Here is a 24,316-nt window from a genome sequence, read left to right as displayed (position 1 = left end):
ACCACAAACTTTACACCTGGAATACATAGATATATATTAAAAAGTCTGACTCAAAATAGAAAAAATATTCAGTTTCAGGCATTTTGTGTAGGTAATGACCTCAAGATGCAGCCTTCCTCATCAAAATCCCTGAATCGTGTGTAAAGTGAATGGGTGTGCAGACATATGGTACCAGTGAATGCTGTGATGGGATACGAACCCCAGACCTTGTGGTCCAAAGTTCGGAGACTTAATCCACTAAGCCACAACCCTTTTGTTATTTACCTTTGGCTTATTACAGGAGGTTAATACCTAGTATCAGTGTGTATCAGTTACCTGTTCACATTATTCTTCAAAATGTTACCTGTTACCTATCCTCCAGATGCCAAGTGGCACATAGGGCCTCCATCAAACGTCTCCACCTTTGCCTGTCAGAGGCCACAGATCTGGCTTCTGTCCACGTCCTCCCTCCATCCACCCTTTCTTTTTCTACTGTTTGCCTCCAAGTTGTTTGGGCCTGCCCCTTTTCCCTTCTGGTGCCCAGGTCAATACTGTGTTGCAGATGCTTGCAGGTTCCCCCCTTAGTGTGTGCCTAATAAATGTCTATCTTCTCCTCATTGTAGTGCTCAGTTTCTCCATTTTGGTCTTGTCTAAGAGCTCATTACTAATGTGATTCTTCAAATCACTATTTTTGTTCTTCAGATTATCAATATTAGAGTAATAATTGTTATTAGATATATCTTGAAATAGTTGATTTGATATAGACTTGTACCATACATGTAGGAGTATGAGGCCAGAAGCTGAGTAACATTTTTGAAACTTTAGTTTGACCGCAAATGTAATCCACAGTTTAACATATCGCATCTTTGTGAAAATGGGGCCATGAATTGATGAAACCAAGTTATCATTGTCATTTCATGAAATGTTTGAAAATATATCTTATGAGATGAAAACTATACACATGTATGTAAATAAAATATGAAGCAATTTTCTTTGAATGCAAATCGGATATTGAAGTCTGTTTAATAGTATGTGTTACAGTTACGTTATGAATATTGCCCATAACCATTCCAATGTGAAGGATGAGTGCTCATATCCTCATACCAACTATCAGACAGAGAAGTGGATCTTGTTTCACAAAAACGTAGTATATCACTGAAAGCTGCAGACTGAAATAGATGGGAAAGCTGACCGATTCAGGAGCCCATTGCAGAAAGAGTTTGAATGCAACTTAAAAAATGAATTGCATATCCCAGTTACTGGATTCGACTGGTTAAAAATCATGTTGCATTCGATTTTTGCACTTGCATTTGATTGTAACGCTTGATGAAACAGGTTGCTGAATACATGAATCTATCAGATTGTCCTCTAGGTATCCATTTGAATGATCATGCCAAACCAGTAATTAGTCTTGTCTGCAAGTTACATTTAAAGGACAAGTGCACCCCAACAAACAGTTGATTTGAGTAAAAAGTATAAGTCCTACAAGTATAACACTGAAAATTTCATCAAAATCGGATGTAAAATAAGAAAGTTATATTTTAAACTTTCGCTTAATTTCACAAAACAGTTATATGTACATCCTGGTCGGTATGCAAATGAGGAGACTGATGACGTCATCCACTCACTATTTCTTTTGTATTTTATTATATGAGACATGAAATATTCTAATTTTCTCCTTATTGTCAAGTGAAACAGTTGATTTATTCCTCCCTGAACATGTGGAATTAGCATTGTTTAATACTACATGGTTCAGTCAAGTCCGTACCTATGGTCATATCTGTAAAAAATGACATATTGTATAATTTAAACAATAAAAAACAAGAAATAATGAGTGATGGACATCATCGACTGACTCAATCGCATGTCACTGAGTTGTGCATATCACTGTTTTGTGAAAAATAAGCGAATCGTTAAAATGCTATAACTTTCTTATTTTACATCCGATTTTAATGAAATTTTCAGTGTTATGCTAGTTTTTTTTCCTCTACTTAAATCAACATTTTGCTGGGGTGGACTTGACTTTTATTTACAAATGTCACATTTTAGTCTTGGTCATAAAGGCAAGCATGAAGGAGGGGAGGGGGTAAGAAATCAATGGGAACCCAAGTCTTATTTTAACACCCTCTATTTGCCTCAGAAATTTTTTTTTCACCCCTCCCAATGAAGCCACAATCATATAAATATAATATGAGAGAGAAAGAGAGGGAGTGAGATAGAAAGGGCAAAGAGAGTGAGAGAGGAGATTTAGAGCAAAAGAGCAACAATAAATCACAGATAACTTGATTTCAAGTTTTCTTTCTTTTTAATAAAAAAGATACTACTGTAGAGGTCTCCATGCTATTTACAAGAATAAAATTTGCATATATACATAATTGCATAAAGTAGACAATTAAAAAATGGAATGATTATACAAAGATTGCAGAGAGATCATAAATACAAATGGAATTTTCTATACACAACTAATTCACAACATATACCTTGAACATTTTGTTATCAATGTTCAATACAGGTAGGTTACATAAACTATAAACATGAAAAATTAGATGGGTCAGAAGGGTTTGCAGCCCCCCTAATTTACATAGACCTGGGGCCCGTAACACAAATATTAGCAATGATCATAGAACAATTTTCTACTATTGATTCCATTGACTACAATGTACAATCAATTGTGGAAATCAAGCGTACGATTAATTGCTAACCTTTGTGTTACGGGACCCAGGATGTGCATAGAACATCTATTCTGCTGCACTGTCCTCACATTCACTTATATCAATGAATACTTGATAAATTACTTAGATAATCTAGTTCTTGATCAGGGAGTGACTCACATACATGTAGCTGTAGTAAAGTTTTCCATGATTTTATGTTTCTGTTTCATTAACACCCGTAACTCCATAGTGCAGCTTTCCGCTGCATTAACAAAAAGCTTGTATGAAAAATGACTGGATCTTTAAAAAGAATATAATTGCATTTCAATTAATCCTCTTACATTTCAGACCCCAAATATATAATTTGCCAGAAAGACATGGACAATAAAAAGTGCATTCTGCAACTTTTCCTCAAATGCAATTAATAAGTATTGAAAACTCATTTGGAAATCAAGTCGGGATAGCTCAGTTGGTAGAGCGGTGGATTCTGATTCTGTTGACCCGGGTTTGAATCCCTCTTGGTGCAATAGTGCCCTTTGGTAAGGCATTAATCCTCATTAACCAGGTCCCTTGGAGAGGACCTGGTTGCTTGCTTACAAGCATTCATGCTTTCTTAGCAATAAGGTAAAAAAAATAATCAGCATTTATCATTTAAGTTGTTCGCAAAGTCATGCCTAACTTTAATAAAGAGCTTAATGAAACACCCCCGATCATTCACCTTTTTTTTAATCTCCAAATTTAAATATACAAAATAATGATTTACATTTCCATAGAATGCATTAGTATATTTTACATAGAAATCTTTTGGGGTATATGATTCACACATTCTGTACAGAATTTACAAAAATATATTTCACATTTATTTGACGTCACATCATGTAAAATACTGCCATACAAGACATGAAAACTAAAAATCCTATTAAGAATGCATGTTTTGTGGACGGATCTAAAGAATACACTGTAGGAGAAAGAATTACATGTACTCTAATACCTGCATATGACTTTTTTGCTAAGACAGCAAACAAGATAATTATAGAAAACAGTCTTTACAATTCCAATTTATGTACTGGAATGAAATATTAAATAAGATGCACAAATTTCAACATCTGAGTTATTTTTCAATTGATTCATTCTCAATGCATAAGGTTATTGGATTAATAATGAGTTGCTGATATAAATTTGCAATAACATATTCAATCCTATGTATCATAAAAGTTTGCATACAATGAAAGACATGAAGATGATTGATGGACGGGAATCACACAAAATATGCAATTTATTCAATCTTAGAAAAGTCAGCTGCAAATACTGATAATTGACCATGTGATCTGTTGCTTCCTCATAATTTTTGTTCGTAATACTAAAGAGACCCAAGCTAAGAACATTTAATGTGTCTGTAGTACAAGTAGCTCTAATCTGCTTGAAAAAGTATATGTGCAATCAGAAAAAGTTTATAAAGAATTTCACAAAGTAATCACTGTTTTCTGATGATAAACAATTACGTTCTGTGTTGTAAAGACAAAGATGTGATTCACCGCACAATATTTGATCTTGAAGAGTATATTTTCATTTTTATGCTAGATTAACCACCCCCTCCCAACCTACAGTACATAGACACTGTTTTATATATATAAAAAAATGATTGATTCAAAGCAATGTAGACTATGGAAAGCCAGCAACTCAACTTGATCTCATTCCTTGTGATCTTCATATCCAAAACAACAATAGAATCAACATACAGGTAACTCTGCCTAAGTCAAAATCTGTTCAACTAAAGAGAAGAAATTTGACTTAGAAGAGGCATATAATACATATTTTGAATAATCTGGTCTGAAAAATGCTTAGACTTTGGCAGAGTAACCTGAACATGCTTTTCAGATTAAGGATTGTGCCACTGCTGGCTATTCATAGTTGAGAATACTTTCCACTCTTGAATCAATAGCACTATATATGACATCTAGATATGCCAATCAAAATTGATCAGAAGACCTGGTGGGAGTTTCATAACTTATAAATGATTTCATGTATGACTGGTGATCTTTTTTTAGTAAACGATATAGGCCTACACCAAATTTTCCTTGACATTGATGTTGACTTGAAGCCTAAGAAAGGATCACCAGTCATTCGTAAAGTTGCTCATACATGTAACTTACAAACAGCTTGATGAAACACTCTACCTGGTAATAACCTACAATGAGCTTTTTTATACACCAAAACTCTTCATCGGTGACCTGAATACAAATAGCATGGATCTTGGAGTGTTTCACAAAGATTTAAGTCTGACTAAAAATCACACTTCAATTCCCTGTTGCATGTATTGTAGTATTGCATAACTGTATTGGTCAAACCAAACCATGCACAAAGGACCTGTGCTAATAATACTTGCATATTGGCACCTTAGCATGGTTTAAGTCAAACTTAAATCTATGTGAAACACCAACCTGATTTCAAAATTCAGTCCAAAATATGGAAACCCTTCATGACATCACCACAATTTTGACACCCTTCAAAATTCCCAAAATTTCTTAGACACCACATAAATTTGTTACCAAATCATTGCAGCTTTGATCTTCTTATACGAACTCTCGACATCCTGTAGGCATTCATGCGCCATCGCAGACGAGTGCTTGATGCGAGCCCGACTCATATCAACAGCATCCTGGATACTGCGCAGCTCTCGCGTAGTAAGTGGATTCTCCTGCTGTGCCCTCTTGATGGCGCCCTCACAGTCCTGTTCAATCTGGCCGTCCAGCTTCTGAAGGGCAGCGATGGCACCAGGACACTCATGAAGTATTGTCCTGCTTGCTACGGCTACCTGCATCATTACAAAGAAACAAATATAAACACCCATATAATTACAGAATCTAAAAATTCTGTCATATCTCCTTGTTGTATTTTGTCATTCACATCACTATATTTGTTTTGAAGAAAAAACTTGATTTGAATATCGCTAGAAGAGTAGATGCACATAACATGAAAGTACAAGTCTAATTTACAAAGTCATTAATATTTTCCTTTTATTCATTACAAAATTGATTTGGTAAATACAAAACATTAGTATGCTTACTCAATTATATACCCCATGGAATTCTTATATCATGATTGTACCTGAGCATCTAATACAAAAGGGGCCATTCAATTAAATAATCAGCCATCTTGAACATCTGACCCAATTTTCCTCCAATTTCATTTTAATAATCACAAGTCATGATAATTTGAGAGCATTATACTTTTTTTTTTACAGAAAGTGCAAAGTTTAGACAAATAACTTCAAAAAAGAACTGCACAAAGGATGTCAGATGGAAATACTCCATGGAACTGGCCTAAAGAGTATGTCATTTGTCAGAATCTTCTGAGAAAGAAATCAATGATCTGTAAAGGGAACTGCTTACCTCTGTTTGGAATGTTTGAAGTAAATCTCTCATGTCTTCAGATTTCTCATCTTCATCCATTTCCTGTCCTTTCACTAGGAGAGTCACAAAGCCATTCTCATCTTCAGCCTAACAAAAATTAGAACATGAATTTGAAAGTTGGTTTTCTATCAAGCCAAAATTACTTTATGCTAAGAAATATTGTCAAACCTTTTTTTTTTCAAACTAAAAAAAAAAAATGTTGAATAGTTCAAGAAGAAAAGCTTGAAGTGTCTGACACAGGAATACCAAATAGCAGAAGGGGAGGGGGCGGGGTGAACAAAACATTCTGAATTTATATCACAAAGTGGGCAGTGCAAGATGACCATGTAACTACAGTCCAGGGGCCCGTTGCATGAAACTTTTTACCTGAAAAAACTCAGGTTGTTTTTACAGGAGTTTTTGCCCTGTGCTAAAGTCAATGGCGGAAATCAGACTAACCTTAGTTTTCAGTTTTTACCAGAGTTTTCTCAGGTAAAAAGTTTTATGCAACAGGCTTCAGGGGGCCGTTTCATAAAGCTGTTTGTAAGTTAAGAGTGACTTTCAGAAAGACTGATGAACCTTTCTTACGCACCAAACCATTGCCAATGGTGTATACCATTTACCCAAAAAAAATGATCACCAGTCGTTCTTAAAGTCGCTCTTATCCTATGAACAGCTTTATGGAAACACCCACCAGATGCCTGAACACAAAAGATGAAATATGGATTTACTATGATTTGTTCCTTATCAAGCAAAAGTTGTCTTCTGCTAAGAATGATAAATAGTACAAGATGCTAGGCTTAAGGAGGCTAACAAGACAGTTGGGGTGTACAAACAACAATTCATATTACAGAATGAATAGTGAAAGATGACCATGAAAATACAGTCTAGTTGTGAATTCCATCCACTGTTCAGAATCAGGACCTGGGATCCATGTCTTAAAAGAGCTACAACTATCATGGTAACTTGGATTAGCAGCGAATCACAATCAAGGCTGACTGAGTGGTTGCCATAATGGCAAAGTTACCATAGTTACGATAGTTGTAATTCCTTTTGAAACAGGCCCCTGTGCTCCATAAGACAAAGCTGAGCAAATTATTGATTGTACACTTGAATTTTACGATTGATTGTACATTCAGATCAATGCAATTAACTCATGAACCGCGGGTCTTGCCTGATTTAATGATCAATAAAAATAAGGAATATGATCCTCATCATCCTCATGGACTCATATATACAGTATTATTACCCAATGATCACATTTACCAAGTGTGGACATAATTGATGCAGAAATATAGAAATGAGAGCAAGTTGAACAAATACTTGAACATTTCAGTAACAGAACAACAGATTAACAGGAAATTTATCACTAACTTCATTCAGGCAAGCTAACTAGGTCTCTGCCAAACTTCGTGCAGGAAAGACACAAATGGTTCATTAATTACCATCCACTGTGTCACAGGCCACTGAACTAAAATTGATTAATAAACTCACCAGTAACTCTAGACTGTCCTTCTCCAGGGATGCCTTGATGCCACTCACACAGTCTTCCATAGAACACTTAGGTCCTTCTGGAACCATCTCTGCTTCCATACATTGGCTCTTGAAGAGACGCACAGACTGTCTGTATACTAGTCTGGTCTCATGGATCAGAGACATGTGGCGGTTGCATTTGTTGAATAGACTATCAAGCTAGGGATAAAATGAAGAGATGAATGATACAGTCAACATGCTTTAGTTACCAACTGTGTAGAAACACCACTTAACTATAGAGACAACAAAATATAATTTCCCTTTGAAAAGTATTTATAAGTTGAGAAGTTGAATTAAAGGAAAATTAAAATCTTTGGAATAAGATAGTTTGTGCGAAAACAGAAAAATCTAATAAACAGATCAACTAAAGTTTGAGAAAAATTGAATTAAAAGAAAGTCTCCTTTAAGCATTCATATTCACTTTTAGGTAAGGTCATAAATACCTAAGTGTGTGAACAAATCAACAATTATATTAATCTAAATCACTGTGAAATGGGATATGCAAAATCCCATATCAATTATTTTTTTCAAGAAAAGTTGTTTCCCATCTAAAGATAAGATGAATGATCAATTACTATTTCTTTTTTTTTTTTTACAAAAGTTGGTTTGGAGCTGCAGAAATTATTTAATATGGAAGGGTATTTAATATTTGTTGGCAGTTCATGTAAATGCAGATCAATAAAAAAAAACTTCTAAAACTTGTGCAATTTCCATAATATTATATGGACAGAATTATGCAATAAATCGATTTTCCCGTTTGCTCTTAAAATTCCCTAGCATTTGATTTACGATTACAGAAAATGGGTCATATATCATCAGGAAAAAAGGACAATACACTCCTATCAACATTGATCATTCAGCATGAAAACTTCTCTGAAAAATATTTACCTCTTTGATACCAGTTTTATCCAGGGGTTCAAATGCTTTCGGGTCTTTCTTCTTTTTCTTCTTGCCCTTTATGACCTTTACCCTATTGACCTTGACCTCTGTCATCCTGTCCAGGGTTCGGTCCTTTAACTTTCGTTCGATGAGATGTCTGATAAGAGCCTGAATAGCAGCATGAACGCTGCCATCAGCATTCTTTGCAGAGACCGCAACGCTGTAAAACAAAATGGAAGGACTGCTTATCAAGAGGAATTCTTATACTGTCTACAGCAGGGACTCAGTTTTATGACTATGAGGGGAGCAATAAAAAGTTCTCCCAAAACTTTCAAGGGAAGCATTAGGGGAGCACTACAAAAAGCTCTTCTTTGACATACAAGGGGAGCTCTCTTGTCCAATTTCAAAATGGATGGAGGAATGTACACTAAATAACATTACAACCCACAACCAAAGTTGAAAAACAATCAGGTATAGGTCTGATCTATGCAATATTTATCTCATTGAACTTTTTAATGTCATTCTTGCAAGTGTGTTTAATCGCTTACAATATAATTGTGTGTTACTTTACAAAACCTTGACAGCGAATGAAGTTTTAAAGGATGACTCGAACAGTTTGATCATTGACTGACACTCTTGTTAAGCAATTGCTGAGGCAAGTGATAAATCGCTATACCAAAAATGGATTGAGAGCGGTAGTGAGTGATCACTCTCACTCCCCTTAAAACTGGGTCCCTGCTACAGGTAAATATACATTGGGACAACTGAAATGGACAGAATATTTTAACCTGTTTTGGCACAGATAATCAGAAAATAAGATGATAATACAACAATAAAATGTGATTGAAAATTTAAAATGGGAATTCATATCTTGAAAATAATGAAATACAAGTAGAATTTGGTGTGTGTGTGTATAGGCTGATTGCTACAATTAATAATGATTACAATTGATATAAGCACAGCTGATACAAAAAAAATTACCAGTACATCAATGAACCAATTTAAAACATGATATTGGCTTGATATGTCATTATCTTGCTATCAATTATAAAGGCTTCAATTAAGTTAGTCTCATTTCTACCCACTACTTAACAACTAAATCATGCACACTTTGGAATTAACTCAATAACTGTCTCCTCTTCAAGAAGTTATTTTTTTCAATTGTAAGCCACAAGGGGGGAAAAACATAGTATCATTACCAATTGTATAAACATGAGTGTAATCTCAAACTGCATCAAACAGAAGAATTACTGTCAAAGGCAGTACATACCAAAAGTGGATGCACAAAAATGCACAATCATGTACATAAAAAGATAATTCAATTCAATTTATTCAGGTCCATAAAGGAAATTTGTTTCAGGATTTACATACATTTTATGACAACATCTAAAAATACATGAGTGAAAGACATGCAAAAGTATGAACGGAAATTATAAAGAAATAGTGCACCATTACAAAAATATATATATACAGACATATCAACAAAGACAGCTACAATGACAGCTAAAAGTAGTCTAAATCGTGAATAGAAATACTGTCTACTTGGAATGTTACCTGCCAACAAATCCATGTTTCTCTGTAAAGTCCTCCAGGAACTGGATCTCAGCCGGTACCTCCTCCACCTCTTGCTGTTCCTCATACTTCCATACCATCATATCCTTCTCCTCCTTTCCTTCCTTCCCTCTATCCTCCACCTCTTCATCTTTTCCAGGGTTTTCAGACTCTACATCCCTCTTCTCAGCACCGGGGCTTGACCTATCTCCTCCTCCTCCTCCGTCTTCATCCCTGGTGTTGATAACATCATCTTCATCTTTCTTTGATAGACTATGGGTATCTGCATCCTTGTTATCTTCAATCAGCATTGGTTTGTCTTCTTCTTCATTCCCATTCTCTTCCTGCAGTGCATGTCTTTCTTCCACCTGAAGATAAACATATTCCCAGATGTCCATTATTGTTTTGAAACCTTTCATTCAAATGCCTAATATTTGTTTGAAAGATAAGAATCACACAATATTTTAAACATTCTATAAAGAAAGAAGGGATTTTAATCAATGTGAAGCCTTAAAAATAAATGCAAATGTACAAACTACTATATCTGGTCTTTTTCAATCAAGGCCAAGATGTGCTTATAAATTATAATTAGTTATCTTAAAATTTCATTTCCTATCAATTTATTCCCAATATTGAAATCAGCAAACACACAACGTAAAACAAAACAAATATGTGAGTGTATACAACAAAGGAAAAGCAATTAGAATTTGACATAAACATAAAGAATTATATCACATATAAGAATTACATTACATGAATGTTTTTATAATTGCTACATACTATAAGGCATAATGCTGCAGTTACACCAATGAAACTGACTCATAACCAACCGTAGGTAAGTCATTGGTAATTATGTAATAGTTATGATCAATTGGGGGCAGTTTCATAAGTGTGACTGTGACATTAGATACATTTACCAAATGCAAAACTAATTTAAAAAATGTACCTAAGCATTTTTCACTCACCAAATCATACTTGTTTCCTAGCAAGAGAACTGGAATCTGTGTGTGATCGGCCGGCTCATAGTCAGTCACGACCTTTGACCCCTCAGCGGTACTGACAACCCTCTTCTTGGAGACGACAGCATGGTTCAGGATATCTTGTTTCCATGTGCTAGCGAGTTCCACACTTTCCTGATCTGCGATATTAGCTACAACTGTGGGTTAAGACAATTGTGAGTTTGGTGAATCAAATTTGTCAAAAAATATTAGGCCTATCCTTTTCTTCTGCTCTACTTTCTTTCAATCAAAAGATCAAGTATAATATAAGGAACATCAGTCTTGTATCTATATTACCCATGAAATATGCTTCTGTATAACCTTACAATTCTGAGCAGAGGACAAATAGTCACTTTACCTCTAGAAAAAAAGGACTGGGGAAAGGTGAACCCAATGATGGATGAGTCAGACAATACAGCATTTGATTCGGGAACAAGGGAATTGCCATAGTTCAGTCGCAGTTTTGCCAGTTGCAGGCCTTTAATTTTGATATTTTTAGGGCAATCTTCATTTTCTGTAGAGCACAATCCTCATGCATACAGCCCAAAATAATATAGAATTTGACAGGGCACAAGAAACCTTTAACAAATGAGACAGGCATTGAACCTTGAGGCCTATCACATGAAATCTACAACCATGGCATTACTAGTAGTTTATTGCCTTGGATTCATTCAAGCCTTGTAGCTTATATCAAAATGCTGATGATCAGTCTTACCAATAGCAGCATCAACATCTTTGTAATAGCTTGTACGAAGGTCCATCTCTTCCCTGCCTGGTAGATCCCACATCGCCATGGAAACCACAGTATGCTCTGGAACATTCAACTTCTTCACTACATTCTCTGTCAAGAAAAGAAGGTGAGAGATCACATTAAAAAGGACAGGGTAATTTTGAGATACATTTTAAAGAATAACAAAATTATAATCCAGTGTATATCATGCACATGTTGTTCACTGAATAAGACAGCCTCAATCTGCCTAAACCTCAAATAGCTACATGCATATTTCCATACACTAGTACAGGTCAAACTTACATGTTTCACTTTGCTACGCAGGATATTAATATCTGTAATCTGCAAATACACTGTACTACTCTAAATGTATATCCGTCCTGACATACATGTAAAAGAATCAGCTTTGCCTGTTGCTATTTTTCTTTCCCTTTTTCCTTTAGGGCAATTCCATAAAATAATCAACCTTTTTGTACGTCCCACCCCCATTTTTCTCAAATTTTACTTCACTTCATAAATTGACCAAGTCAATGGCCCCTTGAGAACATTACAGACTGTCAAAAGTAAAAGAAATCAGAGACAGAAAATTTCATGAAGGCCCCACATATAGGGGGTTGGACGTACATATTTTATGGAATTGCTCTTTAATAATATGAAGGCAGGCATGCATGTTTGGGATATTTACTCACCTATATTGACTGTAGTTGTAGGCCGGTAGCTATAATCAAACTGATTTTTGAAGTAGCGCATGAAAACACTTGTCTTTCCACTTTCAGCATCACCTGTAAAATGATAAAATTTTCATTACAAAGGAGCAGCGAAAAATACAAGTATCCTGCCAAACAAACAAAATTAATCAGCTTTTTTTTATTCACATCATATAGGCCAATTCAATTTTCTGAAGATTTTTTAAATTTATTTGTTTATAGGGATAGGTATTCATTCCAATTTTGATCCACAATATTCACTGACAATAGCATTGTACATGTAAAATAAAAACATAATCAAAAGTAAATAGCTGCAACTGCATGTTGAATTTCCTGCCTCCTCATGAAGAAAGAAATAATAAATTAAAGAATAATGAAACGTATCTTTAAATGTCAATTACCAGCTGACTATCCAATTTCTTGGAAGAATAAATTTTTTTTCAACCTACATTGTATTTATTGCCTACACTGTTATCCATAATAGATACATGCAGTTTTGTTTATTTCTGTGAGCAAACAGAATCTCAAGGAAGGTAGACCTAAAAGTTAGAATGTGCCTCTAAATCTCTTAACATTTGGAGATGAAAAAAATATAGCTACATGTAACACTAAAGATCTACCAGTCCTCCATAAAAAATGTGGGTAATCATTATACGCATTACTTCTAGCAAATAGATTTCTGATAATTATAGGCCTTGACATTGAAGATCTTGCTTTGTTCCAACTTTTCATCATGAATTTTATACAACATAACAATTAAATTATTTGCATGTCTGCATTGACACTGTTTTCCCTACTTGGCAGGTCAATGCAATTATTTGTTTTTATCAATTTCATATATTTCAGGTCAATTCAATTTCAATGATACATTATAAAGTAAAAATAATTTCATGTTTCAAGCCATGTTATGTAGAATCATATTTATATTTACACATGTACACTGTGCACATACATGTTATAATTAAAAAAAATATATAAAAAGTATTGCAAAAAGGAACACATAAAGGAAATATCTGGGGAGCGTTTCATGAAAGGACTTGTCAGACAATTCATCCAACAAGTCCTGTTTGATCTGACAGTTGCCATAGTAACAATGCTTCTCAGCCAATCAAAAACCAAGAAAGTCGTCAGATCTGACAACTTGTCAGACAAAAATATTGATGAAACGCTCCCCAGACCACGCAATGTTTCCTCTTCTCCCCTTCCCTTGGGTGACAATGGCTTTTCTTGTTGCAAATCAGTAAAACTTACCAACTAGTACTATCTTGAAGCTTGGGATACTCCCAATGCCTGGATCCAGGGCTGGACAAATGAGAAAGGCAGAAAAAATTAAAATGACAAAAACTAAGTACTATTCATCATAGGTAATAAACACAAATGTAGATTTTTACTGTGTCTCAATGCTGCCATACCTAGATCTAGAGTCTAGACTCTAAAGGCCATGGCTGGGATCAACACCTGGTATTCAGAAAGAAATCACCGTTTTAAGGGGGAGGGGGCATTCCATTAAATGAATAGTCAGTAATTTTCACTTTTAAGTAAGGGGTCTTTGCCAGGCCAGGTCCAAAGACCAAACATAAAGGCCCGTATTCTGAAGTCGGGTTAAACTTAATTAAACTCAGGTTTAAAGTTGTGGTTCAAGTATGGGAAGCCAAAAGTATCCAAATTTTTATTAAGTTGTATGTTTCCTATGTTTACTGTGCTCTTTACTGATTCATCAATGGTGAAGACAATCATCTATTTATACTTCCTACACAATTATGAATGATTTGAGAGCCAAATGAGCTGAAGTATGATATCTCTACTGTTGGTGATTATGTAACAATTGGCTGTCCATACTTAAACCACAACATTAAACCTGAGTTTAAGTTAAACCCGACTTTAGAATACGGGCCAAAGGGTTACAATCAAATTAACAATTTGTACAAATTATCACACAAAATGAATGCCAAACAAATCTTTTCTATGGCTTTCAAGGGGGGGGGTGGCATGGGCCTGATGTGCTTCCCATCCTGGATAAATAAAAAGAAACTCAAATAAAAAAATTGGAACATATGTTCTGTTTTATCACTTGAGTTCTTTGCCCCTTTTCATTCTTTTATTTCACCCTTCACCCATATTAATCCACGGCAGTACAAAATAGGGGCTTACAAAAGTAATATGATGATGAAAATGAACATTCAACAACATTACAAAAAATAAATGAAAAACTAAACTCATACTAAATAGGCCTTACAATTGTTATGTATAAGAGGAATTGTAAGAGCAATTAAATTCATTTAGTTATTTTTTCTTTAAGAGTGTTCCATAATGTCCTGAATGGCTGACTTTGACTGTTAATCATCATCAACATCGTCTTCACAGACATTTCAACTCATTACAGTGACTCTGGTTATTCATCGTGCTTTAACATCAGTTTCATCATCACCATCTTTGTGAACTTTGATTTACGGAATCTTCGCCCGCCAACTTGGATCTTATCTGGATTATATATTGGACTATCCTAACTGTGAACTATAAACAGCACTTCAAGAGATTGATGTAAGACCGTTATCATTTATTTATTTTTGTTAATGTATGCTTAATAATTTCCTGAAATAAAAGAAAAGGAAATCAAAATAAAAATAGATATTTATTGTTATTTGTTGCAGTACAATGATAATACTCAACAAAAAGAGAGGGATTGAGAGAAGAAGCACCTTCCCCCCCCAAAAAAAAACATATTTCCTTTCACCATACAAGATACAGTTCATTATAGAATAAACTACGCTGATGGTGCCACAACAATTGTTATTATGTATAAAATATAGAAAAAAAATATTGAGTGTCAGGGGAGAAAGAGACTATCGCTGGAAATGACCGCAAATCATGCTGGCGCAAATATTCACTACTGAATGATAATGCATCGTATAAGCTAAAACAAAAACGGAGCTTCGAAATAGAAGCATCACCGGAAACAGGTATCTGTGGTGAGAAGCATTTTTATCCAGCTCTGTGGAGGTCAGTGGTGTGGTCGCTTCCGTTAGCTCTCTTTAATTGAGCACAAGAGGGCGGTATTTTGGGAGTGATTCTGGTGTCCAAGTCGCAAATAAACATCGGTAAAGTACCATTTTCATACCTTTTGATATATTTCTTTGACATTTATTCATTGATTATAAATTGATATTTTGTAGTTGAGAGTGTAAATTCGAAAAAAAAGCACATCAAAGTCTGGACAGTTAATCGACAAAAGGAAGGATGTGATAACACATGCAAGCTCACAGTCACACTAACACACTACCGTCGAATGGGGATGATAGTAAAATGTCAGAAATTGTTGAAATAAATCCCCCAAAACGACGGGTATTCCTGTCTAGTTACAAATAAGCTCGCACCCGGCCGAGGCCGCATTGTCACGGCTGCATCACCGTGTACCGTATGCCAATTGCCATTTTTGTAATATGAATCATACAAAATGGCCGATCGAGACTGGGATAGGAGAGAACTTTTCGTTTTTTTAAGGTTCCACTTCCAGTCTGTGCCTTGATGTCAGGACACTACCACTCGTTAGACCATCATCCATATAATCGTGGTATCAACGTTCTCGCTACCACGCGTCACGGTTGTCGGGCGCCGACAACCCTGAAAATTTTCAGGGGAAATCCGACAACCGTGAACTTCCCCGACAACCGTGGCCGACAACTGTAAAACAGGCCTAGATCTAAAAAAAAAAAACCTGAATATATTTAATAACACAATCTGCTTTTCAGATCCTTAAATAATCTTGACAATTATTTCGTCCAAGATTTCTTCCCGGGATTTCTTTGACTCACTCACTACGCTATACGATACGACCTCGACTCGAGGCCCAATCTCTTTTGTGGGAATTGAAGCGCGAAGATGTTTACCTCGCATTTGCGTATCGCATTGCTCACATTATTTACCGGTACGTCTTTAAAATGGTAGTAAATACGCTCAAAAATAAAGTGAGTTGAGAGGGGTACCGTAGGTTACTGGGTTGGGCAATGTAATTATTAGATTATTACGAATTTCATTTGATATTATCCCCGGATATTATCACTTATTTTGTCAAAAATAAAGTGTCAAAATAATATCAAAATTCGATCGGATTTTAATTTCATCTCGTCCCAGCCTTTGCTACATCGACTACATGAATTCATTGAATGCTTTTCTGATGACACTCCCGTAGATCGAGCGAATTGAGAAAATTATTCAAAGATCACGTTGATAATGACAAAGCCAAAGGAATGGATTGACATAATGTCCAACTCATTTACTTACAGCATAATGATTTATTCACATTCATATTCCGATTTTACTCCATAATTTCCAAAGCCTTGATCTCTACATCGATCTTTTCAAAGTGTTGATTAATTTCGCGACGGTGTGTCTACCAAGTTCTGTATCACTGCACTAGCGCTCGCAATGACCACATTCAGGAAAAAAAATCGCACATGGCATCAAAATCCTTGATCTGGGGATCCGAGTCTTCCAGAATTAGATGGGACCCAAAACTAATTCAGTTTGAATGTTTTTTTTTTCAGATATTCATTGAATCTGTTACAATTTTCATAAGTAATGTTCTTTATTAATATCATTCACATCATTACAACTCATCTTTTTAATGTGACTTATACGTACATACAGTGTATTTTTATTTGTATTCTTTATTGCTCATGGCCTGCCAATTGAATAATGAGCGCACCTGTCACGGTCCTGAGAAATTTTTTAATCATCACAGTGAATGCTTTATGAATTCGTTGTACAATTGATAACAACTACGTTTTAAAATAAAATATTATTAGAAATTGATTTGTGTGAAGGAGAAAGAAAGAATAAAGGAGGGGGTGGTCGTGGGCTAATGATGGGATGTTTGTGACTTTATGGAGGAGGGGATTGGCGAAAAGAAGTCAATGTTCGGAGAGAATGAAATTAGTATTCATTTATGGATGTACTGTGATTGATCATTGTGGCTGCATAATCTTTATGGCGATTGAAAAATCCACCTTGGGTCGGGAGGGGTACGTGATTCAATAGATTTCGATAGAAGTACACATTCAACAAAGTGGATTGACAATTCATTCACGAATTGTGTGAACGTTTTAGAGGATATGTATTTCGTTGTTTACGCCCACAATGAGTTGCTAGTATAATTTGAATATCGTTGGATGAATTTTTCATTTCCACTGATGTTATATTTTCTATCGGAATTGTGCTTTTATACAGTTAGCTTTACAATGTCGTTAGCCTGATTACTGCGGGTGGATGATATTCATGAAATGAGTTGGAATGTAAACGAGACGCCCCAAAGCCGATGGCACGTGATCTCATTAGTATTCATTATCTTGGGCTTGAGCCAATCATTGTGCTTGAACGGACTTTCCTGATTTCCCACCCTGGAATGTGTGCCACGTGTGTGACCTTTTAACCTGTTTGAGTGCGAATCAGCTGATTTCGTGACCTCAAATATTCTTCAAATACGCTGGATGAATGCTATACTACAATAAAGAAAATCTTTTTACTTTTAATAAACTGTTAAAACGTGAATTTCTGTAAATTTAAAACTACTCACCTAGAGTGATATTGTGATGCAATTTATTGAATCACGTACCTCAATCTTCCCACTCATGATGCAAGAAATTTTTTTAGAATTTAAAATCACCAAAATATACATGTAAAGATAGATTATTCAGCCATCATCATCAGTAGAATTCTAAAAAAATATATTCGCTTCGAATATAGACTTCTTCACCAATCCCACACACACGATCTCCATATCCCCTTGTCATTGTCCACGCCACGACCCCTCCCGTATCGCTCTTTCCCGTCTACCCCCCCCCCTTCCTCTCTTTTTTATTTGTACGCTGTATTTGTAGGCCTACTAGTGTGTTACCTAAAAATATTTTTCCTATCAATTAACCTATACTTTCAAAACATTATAAATCGCAATTAATTACAAAATCGTAATAAAGTTTTATGAATGACTAAAAATAATTCTCACGCTCGTGATGAGCGCATTCATTATTTTATAGGTGAGTAACGAACAAACACAGCAATAATTGACAGTGATAAAAGAGTATGAGTGTAAACATCATCAACAGAAGTCTTATGAGAGTTAGTTTCAGTGAGTATCTGAATAAACAAAAATTCATGCAAATTATATAAGTTAATTGGGGACCCCGTCTCATGAATACCGATGTTCATTACTTAGAAGCCTCGGAAGAAATCTTCCGAGGCTTCCAACAAAGTCGGAACAATCCTTGGATTTCGTAAGGGCGTGACACGGCGCAAGCTCAAAGGGCTACGCATGCGGTCCGTAGATGTAGTCGGTCATTGACATAAGCAACACGCATTTACAAAATTAATCGCACTTTTACAAGGATGTAGCGGTCTAAACATTGAAAAAATGGACTTATTTATCGATGTCATCAATGTGAATAAATCAATGAACTATAAGTATAAAATGAGATTGACATTTCCTTTCACCTTTTTAAGTTATAGATCTAAGTAATTTTCTGCTTCAATCGCAATTCGCGCAACTGTTATGGCTGTGTGGCTGGAGAAGCATTGAACAGACATAAAATGTGGTGCATTTAGCAGCAATCTAAGGTCGTCGATATTGATATTTTCGATAGCTACCGCGCTTCGCGCAGGAGGGGGGACACCCCCCTCTCGACCCCTCCCCCCGTGCGTGCTTTGCACGCACCAAGGCCGCTGTGCGGCTTGCGTCGCTTCGCGCCGACAACCATCAGAGACTCAGTCAGAGTGAACCTGGCGAGAACGTTGCGTGGTATAAAGTGCATAATTTCTGTTTTCACAATTTATCTTGCTAGATATTGTGACCATAATCTACCCTTTTTGTCCGGTGAGTATGGGAAAATACACGGTGAGCTCCTGGGAGCCGGCCAGTGAAGCGGGCCGGGGCCCGGCTCCCGACCCTGCCCTGGCCCTGGGCCGGGTTAGCAATCAGCTTGCACTCAGCTGCACTGCAGCAGCAGAGCCAGAGGGGCAGAGCCAGTCTAGGGCTAGGCATTGGGTGTTTCCTCTAAATTTTCCAAGAAACAGTATCGAAACAGACCACTTACCATATCCACTGCTACATCCAGTACCCATATTGCTTCAAACAAAAGAAAATTAATAAATAAAATAAGTAAACATTTTTTTTTAATCGACGACCGACAAACTTTATAACTTCCGGTTTAAAAGGTAATTGTGTATTAGTACTAATCTAATTTAATCATTACATGTATAAAAACGTTGATCATAATTAATTTTTAAAAAATATTTTAATACTTAATTTAATTTATTTTGTTTCAGAAATTGATCTAAATTATTAGAAAATTATCAAATATTTGACCAAATTATAGAAAGCCCTGACCGTTGCTTGGCGATAGTAAAAAAGTTTACACTGTGACGTCATGCTTGTCGTATCAATCAAGCCGCCGCCCACTGAATTATTTTGAATAAACTACAATCTCATTACATGTATTTAATATAAGGGGAATGGGGTCGATTTTGAAGAGGTGGTCCACTTTGGACCATTCCGAGAAAAAAAAATCGTTTTTATTTCTCACTTATTGCAATATTCTTATGAGAAACTAAATTGTCATGGTGTACCCTTGCATGTGAACATGAAATTGGGTTTTTAAAAAAATCTATCTGTCTTCAATTTTTTTTTTAAAAAAAAAAAATCGTTGTGGACCTAACCCCTTTTGCAAGCAATCTGAAATGATTCAAATCTCTTTTGATTTAAAAAAGGTGATTTTTCTTTGACACTTTTATTCACGTTTTCATTTAAATTTAAGATTTTCTTTGGTATATCATCAGAGCGACTAAAAATTTAGAGGATTTGAGACAGAAAACAATAAAATTTATGAAAAATTGATCTAACCACTTTTGACAAATGAGCTCTTCAGAATAGTTTGGTTGCAAAAGGGGTTAGGTCCACTCCAAGAAAATAATTTTAAAATTCTCCATATTGCAATATTCTTATGCAAAACTAAATTTTCACGATATCCTGCCATAACCCCTTTTGCAACCAAACTCTTCATATCTTCAAGATAAAAACTTTGCTATAAAAGACGGTATTTTACAGATCAAAACACATTCAAATGAAAATAAGCACACATGATAAGCCTAATTTATTTAATTCTGCTTTTCCGACATAATATTCGACCAGTATATAGCGTAATGAGTAAAAAATTAAATAATGAGGGGGCAAAATATGATTTGTGTGACGAATTCCTACAAGTACGGTCCCGAGGAGCGAAGTAAGCGTGCAAAAACATTGACCTTTTAAAGCATGGAAATCTATTTTTGTGATAGAAAGTTTTGCATTATATCATTTCGATTTTTTTAATTTTCTTTCTCTTTTCTGTTTTTTTTAATGTAACTTTTTTGAGGGGCGGGGCCATGATCCTTACCCCCATCTATATGCCAGTGCATTAGACTGAGATCATTTAATTACCCCAGGGGAGCGTTACATTAATATTTTCATCCGACAAGTTGTCAGATCTGACATCTTTCCTTGATTCTGATTGGCTGAGAGGCACTGTTCATATGGTACTTGTCGGATAAAATGTCCGACAAGTCCTTTCATGAAACGCCTCCTAGATTTAGCTCAAACTTTCGCTTCGTCAGCAGCACTTGGCGCATAGAGATGAATATCGGGGAGCGTTTCATGAAAGGTCTTGCGGTCGGACGTTATATCTGACAAGTCCTGTTTTATCCGACAGTTGTCATAGTAACAGTGCTTCAGCCAATCAAAATCAAGGAAAGTTGTCTGATCATTTTCGGATGAACAAAATGTTGATGAAACGCTCCCCGGGTCGCCCATTTACCTCACATTGACTGAGTGCAGCACAATCTGGACCCGGAATCTGGATAATTTTTCTTATTGAAGGAATAGGCTGGGAATGACCAAGGAGATCTCATTGGAATGACTGGAGTAATACCTTGGTCACATTTGCTCTACGGCGGCCGTACGGCGAGTCGAAAACAGCCTTTGTAACATTTTTTTTTGGTCAAACTACACATAGGTGGTTTAAAGTAAAATTAACAAAACGGTTGTTTCGACTGGCCGTACGGCCGCCATAGAGCAAATGTGACCAAGGTATTAGATGTTCATAGTTAGGTACTCAAAATACAAGTTTCACTTTGAATTAAATCATTTTTTAAAAAATTATTCTCCCTCGTACATAACAAATAAACTTTTAAATGATTAACAATTTTTTTTTTTTGGGGGGCGGTGACTTTGACGTTAAAATCGAAATTCCTTGTATACAATTATACCTATATTATTATTCATTTTATTTCATTAAAACATTTATTCAAAATAAAAAAAGGATGATGCTCAATGCATGTACTAGAAATCACAATGCTACACTCGCTCGCATATAGACCAATTTCACAACGTGAGAGGGCAGCAGACTGGCCGCCATGCTGCGGTGGGCGAATCAACTTTTATAGTACACAAGTCAATAGGGTATTTGGTACATTCGTTCGATTTTTTTTTATTTTGGACCAATTGAGCAGATTTCTTGTAAGATTCACAATGAGCATTAATCGGAGAAGTTCAGGCCGCAGCTGTGCTGTGTTCAATTGCCACAACAATTGGAAACAGCTTCAGGATTGGAAGCAAAGTGAATGTGAAATTCAATCGCCTTGGACTCATGAAGCCTGTTTGTGTGTGAAGCCGTACTCCCTGCATAGGTTTCCAGGCCGCGCGTAGAAACAGGGCCCTGACCCTCTCTTCCCCTTCCTCCTTCCTCTGTTTTATTCTCTTGCCTTGCCCCCTCCTTTTGGATACTTATAGGCCTGCATAAAATGTTGTGGTGGTGGTTTTTTGTGGGGGGAGGGGGATTTATTTGATCATGCTTAGATGGAAATATCAGTCCCTCTCTCTCTCCCTCTCTATCTCACACTATCCGTCTCTCTCTCCCCCTCTCTCTCACTATCCCCTTCTCTGTATTACACTATCCCTCTCTCTATCGCTAGCCCCCCTCTCTCTCTCTCACTACCCCCCCCCCCTTTCTCACTATTCCCCTCTCCCCTCTCACTACCCCCCTCCTCTCACATATATACTCTCTCCCCCCTCTCCCTCATCCTCTCTCTCCCTCTCCCTCTCACTCTCTCTCTCGTTCACTCTCCCGCTACTCTAACACAATTTACTAGCAACAAGAAGTGAGCTCCCTGATGAAAACCAACAGCGATTCTTGGTCATCATCAACTCACTTTTACTGACAAAACTAAGGGGAAAAAGTAGCCAAAGTGCAAAAATTCATCATACCTTCATCGGTCAGATATGGCCATTGTCTTACATCGTCTACCCAGGTGTCCATGCTTTATTTTATTGATTTATGATGAAGTTAATAACACAATATCAGAGCTTATCTGTAATCTTTCATTAAATTTGTACACATGCCAATCGCGGTCAGCGCACTTGCCCACCGCAGCAATGGCGTCGCCGATAGAGGGCCAAATACATAAACCGGCCGTGAAATTGGTCTATAAGGGTTCATGACAATTTAAGTCAACTATCATGGTAACACGCGGGCTAATAGCAGCAGATCAGAATCAACATTTCCATACGATAATTATATGAATGGGGATGTTTTTTGTTTGTTTAATTTATGTGAATAATGGTAACCATAGATCTATATGAAATGGACTTGAGAATAGGATAACAACTAATTAAACTCATACCTATTGCCATTAAACTTGCCCCTTACCTCGGTCATTTAGATTTTTTCACGCTGACGAAATTTGTTACATTATAGATTTTTTTGTTTTACGAGTGCCAGGTCTGATTATTATGGGATAATATTCACAATAAACAGACAAAGTCCCATTAAAAAAATAACGATTTGTGATGTGCGTGTTGATAACGTTGATTGGTGTATATACATAATTATGCAGGACAATATTACATCAAACAGCATTACCTTTACATGTTCAGTCTCGAGGACATTGAATGCGCAGCCTCTAATAATTGCTTGTACCCGGGGCTTGTACTGAAGACCCCCCCCCCCCCCTCCCCTCTCGCCCTGAATAGACCATTTCGTGGTTAGTTTATGGGTAATTTTCGACCTAATCTCCTTTCATTTCTTTCATTATGATATGCAGATTCCAAAGCCAGATATTATGTAAGCATTCGCCTTATATAGCACAGGAGAACAGGTGACTAGAATACGGCTAGAATATAGCACACAATGAACACTCAACACTCGAAGTCGTTTGTTGTATTTCTACTTTGAATGATGCATTAGCATGGTGTTATAACAAGTACTTGACTAACTGTGAAATACCAGATGCTATAACGTATATATTGTTGTTTTTTGTGGATCTATTGTAAATCACAATTCAAAAGAATAGGCCTATCAGTACCAATGACCTTCTTCTGATCATGCGCAGAAAAATATACAAGTTGTTTTGCGCGAACTTGTTGCGAAGACCCACTTTTTGATCAAGGATTCAGTCAGATGGTCTGCGCCTGCAGACTATAGGTACACGTCACTGCGATGAATGGGAAAGAAAATAGCGCTGAGATCTTGGGAGCGTTTCATCAATATTTTCATCTGGCAAGTTGTCAGATATACATCTTTCCTTGATTCTGATTGGCTGGGAGCATTGGCGGCGGAAGCCAAAAAAAATAGGGCTGGGGTCTACCTGAAATTTTGTGATGGACACATGTTAAAAAAAATTGACAAGCAAAAAAAAAAAAAAAAAGTTACCAACTAAAAATTCTTCATATGTGCGGTTTCATAGGGGGGGGGGGACCGTCCCCCACCTCAAATTTCCACCCCCGCTTCCGCCGCCTATGGCTGAGAGGCACTGTTCCTATGGTAACTGTCGGATAAACTGGTACTTGTCGGATAAAATGTCCGACAAGTCCTTT

The 24,316-nt window shown here is 36.3% G+C and overlaps 1 protein-coding gene across 1 annotated transcript; it reads right to left on the bottom strand.

The window, feature by feature from the left end:
* Positions 1–2,639: 2,639 nt before the first annotated feature.
* Positions 2,640–19,635, bottom strand: LOC121413466. Its single transcript, XM_041606285.1, has 10 exons — positions 19,506–19,635; positions 13,672–13,722; positions 12,403–12,495; positions 11,699–11,824; positions 10,951–11,141; positions 9,989–10,353; positions 8,444–8,654; positions 7,517–7,714; positions 6,023–6,130; positions 2,640–5,445 (listed from the first exon to the last, which is right to left on the bottom strand). Exons 1-10 carry the CDS (start codon positions 19,531–19,533, stop codon positions 5,176–5,178), a joined length of 1,641 nt encoding a protein of 546 aa, XP_041462219.1. The 5' UTR covers positions 19,534–19,635; the 3' UTR covers positions 2,640–5,175.
* Between the last annotated feature and the right edge of the window lie 4,681 nt (positions 19,636–24,316).

This window comes from Lytechinus variegatus, chromosome 4 (genome assembly GCF_018143015.1).
Source record: "Lytechinus variegatus isolate NC3 chromosome 4, Lvar_3.0, whole genome shotgun sequence".
Classification (NCBI taxonomy): Eukaryota; Metazoa; Echinodermata; class Echinoidea; order Temnopleuroida; family Toxopneustidae; genus Lytechinus; species Lytechinus variegatus.
Note: the sequence above shows the minus strand (reverse complement) of the source record. Positions and strands in the feature narration are given on the sequence as shown.